The sequence below is a fragment of the Macrobrachium nipponense genome, chromosome 3 (genome assembly GCF_015104395.2).
Source record: "Macrobrachium nipponense isolate FS-2020 chromosome 3, ASM1510439v2, whole genome shotgun sequence".
NCBI lineage: Eukaryota > Metazoa > Arthropoda > Malacostraca > Decapoda > Palaemonidae > Macrobrachium > Macrobrachium nipponense.
In genome coordinates, this window is record NC_087202.1 from 142813372 (window position 1) to 142825871 (window position 12500).

Sequence of the window (12500 nt, forward strand, 5' to 3'; positions counted from 1 at the left end):
GATATTGCGAATTTTACTTATAAATTTTGAGTTTAATAATAAATTTTTGTATTTAAAATTTTTATAAGTATTTCAATTTCAAACCAGTATATTTGCATTTGATTAAATTGATGTTAGGTAGAAACATAAAGTGGTAATTGATCGGCTTTCCTTCAGTTTACTTGAAGTGATTTAGAACCAGGGAAGTACTTAGACTTTTAAAGTTGTTGATGGAGTGATGCCCTTAGATTAATTTAATTACTTACAAGATTACCTCACACCGGTTTTGATGAACTTAGTCTGATTTTCTGCAATACTGGTAAGTTGTTAAGGGATCACTGTTGCCTTTAGAGTATTCAGTCGTTTAGTACCTGTTATGAGGGTTCAGTTGTCTAGCTTTTGGTGAGGAAATAATTGATGAATGGTAACTAGATACTTGGCACTTCGTAACAATATATATATATATAATATATATATATCTATGTCTAGAATCGACTATATATATTAATATATATATATATATATCTAATAATATATAGATATAGATATATAGAGATAGATAAGATATAGATGATAGAGTATATATATCGATATATATATATATATTATATAATATATATAATATATGATATATATATATATATATAGATTATATATATTATATATATAATATATATATATATATATATATATATATATATATATTATATATATATCTATATGTTATATATATAATGTGTGTGTGCGTATGTGTGTGTGTGGAGGGGTGTATCATCGCCATACATATATATGTATTACATATTATATTACATATATTAGCAGTTCGGCTCAAAAACTCTTGACAAGTTTTTATTTTTATTCTGAGATCAAGTACTATGTAAAAAAATTATTTTTTTTTTTATATGAAATTCAGCACAGTCGTACAACCGTTTTCTAGTGTTTTCTCCCCGTTGGTCACAGTTGGTAGCAAACGGCACTCAGAGACTTTTTTTTTATTTTCTTAGTCCTGCCTCCCCTCGTCCTTCAGACTATTTCAACAACTATATTTTTCTCTTATCTTTTTTTATTGTATAGTTTAGATACCCCTCGGTTCCCGTTCAACTAATTGGAACAAGAATATGTTGAACAAGAGGTAAGAAAACGAGTTGCATAGTGATGTGGGAGCAGGTGAAAATAAACTGAAAGTTATGCTGAGGTATCTTTGTCCATTAAATGGCTACTATAAAATTGAGTATAAATTTTCCGTAAAGTTATAAATTAAGTTGAGGCTCTTTTGCACAAATTTAATGTAGTTATCTAATTATGATGATTTGGAGAAGAAACTTTGGGAATTAATCTAATTATGATTATTTGGAGAAGAAGCTTTGGGAATTAATGGATATATGATTAACTTTATTCATTTACTTATTGGGGATAGGATCTCGCCTTGTTTCAATATACACCTATATTTCTAGTGATATTTGGTTTTGAGTCTTGCAATAGAGTAACAAATCTACAGTTATGTAGGGTGCACATATTTAACAATAAATCGGACCGTTAGTAAACTCCTCTCTAGAGAGTGACTATGGGAATCTGTTCGACTGAAAAGGAGAATCGAGCAAATTCCCGAAATTATTCTACTATTTTGGAATCATTATTTATTAAACAACTGGTTTCCCAATTTTCCCAGTTTTTTATTTATGCATTCTGTCTGCTACCTTCTTTGCATAAGGTTGGTTAGCGGTCTTTGGGCTTGCCAACTGTGTTGCATTTTATAAATTTTATTGATTTTTAAAGCAATTTTATTCATTATTTAACAGATTCCCTGAAGATGTAATAAAGTTATTACAAAACTCTGGATATAAAAAATTATGCGGAATATAGTATGTTTCCATGGTTCACCTTCGCACTGATTTATTTTAGAATATATCTGGACCCATACAGAACTGGATTTTTTCCTCCATTGACATTTGTGACACAGCAAAAGGTTCGATATAACATGCTTAAGGTTTGGATGACACGGGCATTTCTACGACAGATGAACAGCAGCTTCTCCTGAAAGAAGGAAAGGCCTTTTCCGAGTGACAATACGGACACCTTTTGGTGCCTTAGTGTGTGGCCATTCAAAGCCATTGAAGCCAGCTGGCGTTAAGCGTAACAGTTGGCTGTTAGATGGATTCGGCCATCCTTTGATAGGAGAATCGACACAGGAAAACTTCAAAGGAACCCCGAAAGTTGTAATGGTTCCCACGAATAATTTAAACGAAACATGAAAGTTATAATGGCCGTGTCTGATGTGTCTTTATTGAATAGAAGGGAAAAGTTTTTAGAAGTGCCTGTATAGAATAGAATGAAACTGTTTAGAAGTGGCTATATAGAGCAGGAAGAAAAAAACTAAGGTTTCGGGAGATGCTCGTAAAATGTTGCTAATTATTCCTTATAAAGAATAATCGGTGCGAAAGAAGGATTTATTCGGTAGCATTTAATGTTTATGATAATTATAATGTTGAAACAGGATAGTTTGTGTGCGTTTTTTTTTTCCGCAGAAGACATGATGATGAAGAGGTAAGAATGGCAGAATGATACAAGAATAATACGATGAAGTCCTCTGGAGAGAGATCAAGCAAGTATTCTAACTTAAATAACATCCCCAAAGTCCCAGTGTGGTGTTAAAGACTGTATTTGGTAAGAAATTGATGCCAATACCTTCCCGGCAGCAAAGAGAGAGAGACGCTCAGTCAATCACCGAAGGAGGAGACGAGAACAAAAGCAGAAATGTGGGAGGCGACTGAATGGGAGGGAGATCACGCCGAGAAATATCACATCCAGAGGCTTCTTTTTCTTTTTCTTCTTCTTCTTCTTCAGTACAGCGGAAGCAGAAAAGGGACGCAGTGAGGGTGATGGAATTGAAAGCGGTCTATTGTCCTCCGAAATCAGAGGCATCTCGATGCAAAGGAGTTTGAAGAGGAAGAAATTCATTGTGGGAAGGAGTTGAAATCCTTTTCGCTATTGTGCAAGCGTTGATGTCCTTCAAAGGGATGTTAGATTGTATACCTACATCATTATTTATTATGTATCAGTAGATGAAACCTATCCACACGGACCAAGCACACCAAAAGTGGCATTGTCTTGAAATTCAAGCTTCCAACAAATGCTGGTTTCAGCCCCACTGCAGCCAGTAACTGATCATGATACAGAGCCATTGATTTTTCATCGCCTTGGGGGAGGCGCGAACCCGCGACATCCGAGTGGCATGCCACGACACTAAGCAGTATACCAGCATGTCAGCATTTATCTGATTTCCTTAAGTGTTTTGTAACAATGTTTGGCCATAGTAACTGATATAGGATCATTCAAGGTCCGGTAAATAGTACCCAAAAAGATTGATTTTTCACCACTCGAGTATGAAGAGAACATGTCGTACGGTCTAAAATGTCATTATGAATGCCTTTGTTTAGCTTAGTGTAAAATACTACTTATAGAACAGTGCCTTGCTAACCTCGGTGACCGGAGACCTTTGGAAGTATTCATTTTCATACTGACACTAACAAAGCACGGAATTTGTTTAAAAGTTTTACTCTGGCCTTCTTCAGGTTTTATTGATACAGAGGGTGATAGTGTTTGTTTGCTAGAGTCACGTTTCCCGAAATGTTTTTGTTCGATTCGCTGGACGAAGATTTTGCTATGTAATTATATATGTAGTATAAACTTATGTATATATATGTATGTATATTATATATTTATGTGTGTACGTATATATAGTATATACATGTGTGTATATAAGAAAATATAAGTGTGTATAAATATAAAAATAGTATATGTGTGTATACATACAGTTATTCTCCTCACTTTCCTCGTGGCAATAAACTTTATTCATATTTTAAATCACATAGTCATTCCACGAATTATATATATAAATATACATATATATATATCTAATATATATATAATATATATATATAATATATATTATATATACATATATATAATTATTATACATATATTATATTATTATATATATATATATATATATGTATATTATATATGTATATAATATATATATATATATATATCATACATATATATAATAGTCTATATATAAAATTTATATATATTATATTATATAAATATATATATATATATATAGATATATATATTATATATACATAATATCTAATAAAAGGAGCCCATAAAAAACACCAAAATGTAGAGAGAAAAAGTACTATATTTCAGAGACTGCTCTCTCTCTCTTCAGGTATATGAATGAGAAAAGTTTACAGAAAAGGTGGTATTTATACCAAGAGATTCGTCCACAAGTAAGCCAATTTAGGTCACCCCCGCTGATAATCTTCCTTTAATCTTCTTAAGCGTTGGTTGAATGAACACTGCGTCGACGATGTCCGATGTCCAATTCCCTTTTGAGATGTTCATTACCTGCTTCTCTTTTATTAAGGCCGATTCCATCATTTGACTCTTGTACCGGCAGTTGCTGCTATAAATTACACGTGACATATTCCAGTTTATTCTATGGTTATGTTCATTTATATGGTTGAAAATAGCCGAGTTCTGTTGTCCATACCTAACTGACCGTTTGTGTTGTATTAATCTCTGGGGAAGTGATTTACCTGTAAATCCGATGTAAGATTGGTCACAGTCCTGGCATGGGATCTCATATACCCCAGAGTCTTTGGGCGATATCTTTTGTTGGACGTTAATCAGGGATTTTGGCTAAGGTATTTGGGTAGGTAAATGCAAAAGGGTTGGATTTCCCAAGGGTGTGAGTTACTCTCTTAATCGTCTCCAGGTGGGGATTTTTATTTTATTGTTGGGTGTGTCTCTGGACTTGTCTTTAGGGGGTCGGTAGAAAATTACGTTTGCTTTTTGAATTGCTTTCTCAATTATATGGTCAGGATACTTTAAAGATGAAAGTTGCTTGCGAATTAGTTCAGATTCTATATATATACATATATATATATATATATATATATATATATATATATATATATATATATATATATATATATATATATATATATATATATATATGCTCTCTTGGTATTTAGCTAATGACTGAACCTTCCAAAATATCAGGACAGAATGAAAACAGATTACAGTAGGTATATTTATAATATCTCGTAAAATTGAACACCAAAAGTAAATTGTAAACATGTAAAATTTCATATTAAAACATAGAAGTTTTTTGTACGTTTGTTAAATAAAGAGCCCATACCTGTATTGCATGGGTACAATTATTGTAACACTCACAATAATAAAACGATATTTATAAGGATTAAAAATGCCTATGATTATTTGCACATAATCTCGATAGAAGTAACTGAAAAATTACAATTCTTAACATATAACTATCTACAATAATATTAATCCAACTTCTCAAAACACTGAATATCACATATAATAATTGTTCTCCTTGTTTTTTTTTTGTTTTTTTTACAAAAATATACTTTCAGCACATACATTATTTCATTGATAAATGTAAATACCATGAGAGGAGGAAGAGTCATCAGGTATTCGACGGTTGTGAAGAGAAAGGACACAGAGAAGAGTCTCGAACGAAAACCGTCATTTGTTTCTGTATAAATCTGGTTTATAAGATGACAAAGGCGATCAGTTGACAAGTCATATGTAACAAATAACTCGGGGAATAAGCCTACAAAGTATTGTGTTGCTGTTGTTCTTGTTCGTGTTCATGTTGGGGGCTAGGAAAGCCGAAAATTGTCTGAAAAGGGTGTTTCGCGTTGAGTGAAAGATACAGGAATTTTAGGGCAGTTTTTTTTATTTATTAGAATGAAAATGTAAAAAATAAATAATATGCATATTAAATATTTCTAATGAAATATAACGTATTTATTTTGAGTTTCGTTGATGAAACAACGCTCCATTTGACAGTAGATTTTAGCACGCGCCCCGACTAAGTTGGAGGTCCGATCACGTCTTGTTACATTTTGGTAGAAATTCAGAAATTCAATTCGTTGAACAATGGAGGGTCATGAAATTTGATATGTAAAAGAACTTTCAATTACATTGATACGCAATAGAGCAGAGTAACTGGCCATTCTTATTGTAATGGATGTCGGATTATATTTCCATGTCTTTCGTGTTCATGAGTAAAAGAAGAATAATGACTGAAGTCTAACTAAACCCCTCTTCAATCAGTCTTTATTGAACTGAGAGACCTCAAATCTTCTTCGGATAAATAGTAAAAGTAAACAACAGTCAAATATTTGTTATTGACAGACCCAAAGTCTTTTTTTATACATATTAAAAGCAAACAAGTCAGTCAGTTGTTAATGATAAAGCAAAAGTCTTTTTTTTTGTTAAATATTAAAAATAAACAACAGTCAGTTAGTTGTCATTAACTCACATTAAACACAAGGCCGCTTAGTTTATCAGTTTATTAATAGGTTGAGTCTGTTACCATTCGAGAAATTTAGATCACCAATGTCAAGAAATAGCCAGAATTCGATAGCTTAAAGCGTGAACAAAAATGTATATATAAACGGCATTCAGCGTTCAGAATGGCGTTCCGAAAGAACAATTAACTTTGAGAGATATTTAGTTGAAATTATGAAAATAAATAACAATAGACACGAGAGGGCAAAAGGCGCTTAGAATGGACGAACGATAGATAGAAAGGAAGGGAGTAGAATATCTTCATTAAAAGGAAAATGAGAATTACTAGGACGCGTCTTCCTCCCAGAACCTACAAAGAAAACATGGCCACCACCGAGTCCCAAACTGGCGAGAAACGTGAGGTACTTAGTTTGATTTAACGAGTATACGTTGATATAACATTTGACGGTACTTCAGGAGACCAGTCCACAAACAAGCACTAACTCTAGTTTGAAATTTATATAAAAAAGGAGCAACGCATTTCACCTTGAAGAATACTTGAAACTCCCCAGAGTCAACAGTCGGATTTGGACTTAGCATTTGAACTCAATTCCGCGAAGACTCCTCAGAGTTTATAGAAGAAGAAGCCAGGCAGAGCTCTGCAATATTAACAGCAGAGAACTCGCCGCTAATGACATCCAAAAGGTACTGAACGCTGAAGAACGGTCGTTTGCGCGTGAGCAAGTCTTTCTGTTGACATGCCGACATTGCTCCGCCTGAATGTCGTTGTAGGACAGCGTCGCCGTCACCTTCTTCAGGAAGAGGGCTTCGGGTTTTTGGCACCGGAAGTAGCCGACTCTGTACACGCAGGACAAGAAGCCCTCACGGATGCTGCAACGGGAAGGAAGGAGTCGGTCAGATGCCAGAGTTTTTATAAGCACGCTTTATTTGTGTGTGCATATACATGTGTATGTAAACAAACACGCACACATACATACATATATATATATATATATATATATATATATATATATATATATATATATATATATATATATATATATATACTACATACATACATACATAAAACTATACGCAGTATGTGTGTATATTTATATGTATGCATATGCGTCTGTCTTTGGTTATCCGCAGTGACATATATATATATATATATATATCTATATTATATATATATGATATAATATATATATCTATATATATATATATATATATATATATATATATTTATCATATATATTATAAACTATATATTTATAAACTATATATATATATATATACCTATATATATATATATACATATATATATATATATATACATATACATATATATATATCATATATATATATATATATACTAATATATATGTGTGTGTGTGTGTGTGTGTGTGTGGTGTGTATGTATATAATATTGTTTTCATATATATATATATATATCTATCTATATATATATATATATATATATATATATATATATATATATATATATATATATATATATATATATATATATATATATATATATATATATGTAATGTGTGTGTTGTGTACGTATATGTGCAATTCCAGATTAAATCAGCCAGGTGAACTCATCATAACATTATCCCTGATGACATTCTAATTAGAAGCATAAACAAACACTTGCTTTAATCCTAGATAATTTCATGGTTTTTTTTGTGTTGTGTGGGTTTCTTAATGCCGTCACACTTTAGATAATTAGATATGAAACAGTATACAGTGTGTGTGTGTTGTGTTGTGTGTGTGTGACATTAATATCGATGGTTATACTGACTAATGTTGTTGCTCATGTATTGTTGTGTATTTTAAAACGGTTTACTTTGTCCCTCCACTCGTGGATATATTCCAATAAAAACTAAACCTCTGCAAAATCGTTTAAAACTTTTTGTTCATCCACTTAACCTTATTGATCTAAATGAAAGTGGTGTTCATTCACTTATCTTATTGTTCTAAATGCAAGTGGAATTCATGCACTTATCGTATAGACCTTGATAAAAGTGGGACTAAAACGAAATGAATTATAACGAAGGGCACAAGCGAGAGCACAAAGAACCGTGGTGAACAAATGAACAACGCATTGCAACAATGAGGAAGAGGCGGACGCTTACCAGCATAAATTGTGGTCCCTGACGGCGGCTGTGATGTTGGTGGCCTGGTGTTGAAGACTCACGAGGCGCTTGAAGTGGAAGTGGCATTTCTCCCAGTCGCTGCTCACATCCCGCAAGCACGGCCCGTGCGACAAGTAGTCTGCAGAAAGCAAAAGCACAAAGCCGTCATATTTGCTGACATTTGCAATAGGTTCTGCAAGCAAACTCATCTCACAGGCAATAGATTGAAAGTAATAGATTTCTTTTACGCTGTCTATCAACGTTAATGGGATCTAAGTGAACCATGTTAGGTCACCACTTATGTTTTTCGATTATTTGGGGAGTAAGCCTACAAACTTTGTTGTTGTTTGGGGGTGCGGGTGGCGGTTGTAGGGAAGGTCTTGAAAAAGGTGTTTCGCGTTGAATTAGTTACAGGAATTTTAGGATGGGATATTTATGTTTATTTATTAGAATGAAAATGTAAAAAAATAATAGTATGCATATTAAACAGTGCAAAAAAATTACTTCATATAAAATATATCATATGTTTTTCCTTTTCTTTGGTGAAACAACAGTCTATCTTTCCGTACATTTTAGCACGTTTTAATTTATTTGATGCACTGAATTAAGAGGATATATTTCTGTTTAGTTATTTTGTGTTTCCACTTATAACTGAGAATACATGAACGTGCTTAATGAATGTCCTTTTTATTTGATCCTTGTTGTTTGTACGAGTAGCACTAATTATGAGGATTAATTATAAAGACCACTTTATGTTAAATTAGGAATATAATGTTTGCAGCTCAGTATATGTCCCGAGTAAGCTGAAAGTCGGATCACGTTTTGTTTTAACTAAAAGTTCAATGGAACACGTGCACTGCAGATTCCCATAAACAATGCCTTCATTATTAAAGAAAATAAATTGTTTTGCACCTGTTAATGCAGGTGTTTAATAACCTTTGGGACATGATTATCATAACTTATCCTGAGGGATTTATTTGCTTAAAAAATATCTAAATTTCCCAGTGGTGTCAAATGTAACATAATAAGTCAAAGTCTAGCAAGTCGTATGCAACTAACACAAGTCATAAGATGAGAAGAGGAAAAACCATCAGTAATGCTCATTTATATTCGTGCATCAGTATAAGTAATTCATATTTCATATCATATTTATAATTAATCGAATGCTCATCAAAAGGCAGGGCTCTTACCGCATTGAGCTTATGCATGACAGTGATTATATTGACTGGTAATTGTCAGTTATTTTCGTCAATTTTGTTAATGTAAAGATAACTTCCAAATCTTTATATTTATTTAATTATATAACCTCTCTGTCTGTCTGTCTGTCTGTCTCTGAGTTCCTCTATTTGCCCATTCGTGCGTTATCAAACTAACCTTAGTCATGACATGATATCTTTACGGATATTCACGTGGTGCACTGTAGGCATTATTTAGGTTCTTTGCAGCGTCCCTTCGGCACCCAGCTGCAACCCCTTTCATTGTTTTTAATGTACTTCCGTTCTTATACTCTTTCTTTCATCTGACTTTCCACCTTCTAGCAATTGTTTCATATCACAACAGCGAGATTTTCCTCCTGTTACACCTTCCAAACCTTCTCACTGTCAATTTCCCTCTCAGTGCTGAATGACCTCCGACCTAAATTCTAAAGAGAACACGTTCCTCTTCATTTACGGAAATCATATTTTTCAAGATACTGAAAACGTCCCTCAGAATCAACTTCCGATTCCGACAAAGTCGAAACCCGACTCTCCTTCCTTCCTTCCTCCCTTCCTCTTCCGCTCTCTCACCTTTTTGGAAAACGGGGTCGTCGCAGAGAAAGGCCAGAAACGACCTCGCCCCCTTCAGGTGCATCTCCAGCTCCGATCTCTCCTCGGGGCTCAGGCAGTTGGAGGTGTACCTGTCAACGCAGGCCATGCCGCCCTTGAAGGCCCTGCGGGGGAAAGGGAAAGAATTCAATCAGGATTTCAATCCTGGGTGGGCGCCCTTCCTTCACGGAGCGACTTCCTCGGCCTAACTCTTGTAGTTGTCCCTCGATTCAGACATTACCTCAGGTAAGGGAATTCATTATCTTTATTGTATTATTTCAAATATAATTGTCTTGAAAAATACACAAAAGATTGTCATCTTTGAAGTATTATACCTCATGAACGTAGTACATTGGTAATATTTGTTAGCTAAGTTCGTTCTGCCGCTCATACCTTTAAAATAAGCACATTCATACGAACAGTTAACAAATTTTCTGACTGGAACTTGTTGCTTTACTGATACTATTTTCCAAGGAGCATTCACTCCATATTCTATACTACTTCATTCTTTGTGACATATCCTCGATATTGAATCAAAATGAGGAAATTTGCTAAAATTCAGCATTTTTTCCTCTCTCTTTCAAGCCTTCAGAATTGCAGGAACCTTTTACTTCCGTTTATAGTCTCTCTCTCTCTCTCTCTCTCTCTCTCTCTCTCTCTCTCTCTCTCTCTCTCTCTCTCTCTCTTAAGATATTAATAAATCAACATGCACCCACGTTGATTTGTTAATATCTTGAAAGAGAGCGAAATGGCAGATGGATGTAAAAGGTTGCTACAATTCTAAAGTCTTAAAAGAAAGAGATAAAAGGCTGAATATGAGCAAATTATCTCATTTTGATTCAATATCTAGGAAATGTCACAAATAATGAAGTATAGAATATGCAGTGGATATAAATATATATATATATATATATATATATATATATATATATATATATATATATATATATATACATATATATATATATATATATATATATATATATATATATATATATATATGTGTGTTGTGTGTGTGTGTGTGTGTGTGTGTGTATTTCAATAGTTTTCCAATTTTTTCATGCGCTACCTAAATCCATATTTCACTTTCGTAAAAAGCTATTTATATCAGCAGTATATTCATAATCATTAATTACTGCTTTCATAGAGACTAATCTTTATCTTATTAGACTTTTCATAGCATTCAACCCTGGCCACTTGCTTGATCTCTTCTGTAATTCCCAATCTCTCAAGAAGTCAAACACACTTCCCTTTTTCCACACTTCATTACTCCATCTTTGTACATTCCATTTACCAAAACAACCTTACAATTGCTATAATTCGATTCCTACTTTCCGCTCCTATATTAAGTTCCAATATTAAGTTCCAGTCACTGCATATTCTCTACACTTAGCCATCTGTCATTCTCTCATGTCCTATCCTTCCCTATATAATATATATATATATATATATATATATATATATAGTATATATACATATATATATATATATATATATACACATATATATATATATATATATATATATATATATATATATATAAGTCATATCTCATTCATTGTGATTCATATACATACATCGAGCAAAACAAAATGTCCTTATATATATATATATATCTATATATATATATATATTATATATATATATATATTATATATATATGTGTGTGTGTGTGTGTGTGTGTGTGTGTGTGTGTGTGTGTGTGTGTGTCTGTGTGTATTGAGACCAATAAAGGAATATGAATTATTCTCACTTGCACATATTGTTAAGATCAAGTCGGGTATGGGGTAGACCACTCTTGGGCATGAGGGGAGCCACTTGGGTCAGACACACATCCAGGTCCTCCTTTTTCGACTTGCATTTCTCGCCCTCACTCTGGCCCCCTGGAAACAAAGCAGTAATAGTCACGTTAGGATGGGAACAATAACAAGAAAGATAAGGTAAAGTTTCCGAGAAGAAAATGATATCAGTTTTATTGATCATGAATCAATCTCTTTCTCAATGTTTGTTGAAGCGCTTCGAGCTTTTCAAACTACCATGATGATGTCAAACCTCAGAGTTAATGAAATTCTTTGAATGTTTCCTTAGTTTCAGACGTTTATTTCGCAAAAGTAGGCAAGAACACAGTACTTAGTACAAGTCAAATTATTAAATAAATTTGAGGCCATTATATATTTTAATGGTATCATTTTACATGGGACTTCTTAACCTATTTTCGATCTTTATTAGTTTAGCCTAGTAC

At 33.1% G+C, this 12500-nt stretch overlaps 1 protein-coding gene and 1 pseudogene across 1 annotated transcript; one reads left to right on the plus strand and one right to left on the minus strand.

Annotated features, from left to right (window-relative positions):
- LOC135222084 (uncharacterized) overlaps positions 1–12500 on the plus strand; it is a 107494-nt pseudogene that overhangs the window by 71370 nt on the left and 23624 nt on the right.
- LOC135222307 (uncharacterized) lies at positions 5104–12140 on the minus strand. Its single transcript, XM_064260398.1, has 4 exons — positions 12012–12140; positions 10241–10383; positions 8454–8592; positions 5104–7200 (listed from the first exon to the last, which is right to left on the minus strand). Exons 1-4 carry the CDS (start codon positions 12062–12064, stop codon positions 6942–6944), a joined length of 594 nt encoding a protein of 197 aa, XP_064116468.1. The 5' UTR covers positions 12065–12140; the 3' UTR covers positions 5104–6941.

Coding starts and splice junctions, on each gene's coding strand:
- LOC135222307 (XM_064260398.1), bottom strand. CDS start 12,064: ATGCCCAAGAGTGGTCTACCCCATACCCGACTTGATCTTAACAATATG. Junction 10,384..12,011: donor GATCTTAACAATATGTGCAA/GTGAGAATAATT, acceptor TTTCCCCCGCAG/GGCCTTCAAGGGCGGCATGG. Junction 8,593..10,240: donor CGACCCCGTTTTCCAAAAAG/GTGAGAGAGCGG, acceptor TGCTTTCTGCAG/ACTACTTGTCGCACGGGCCG.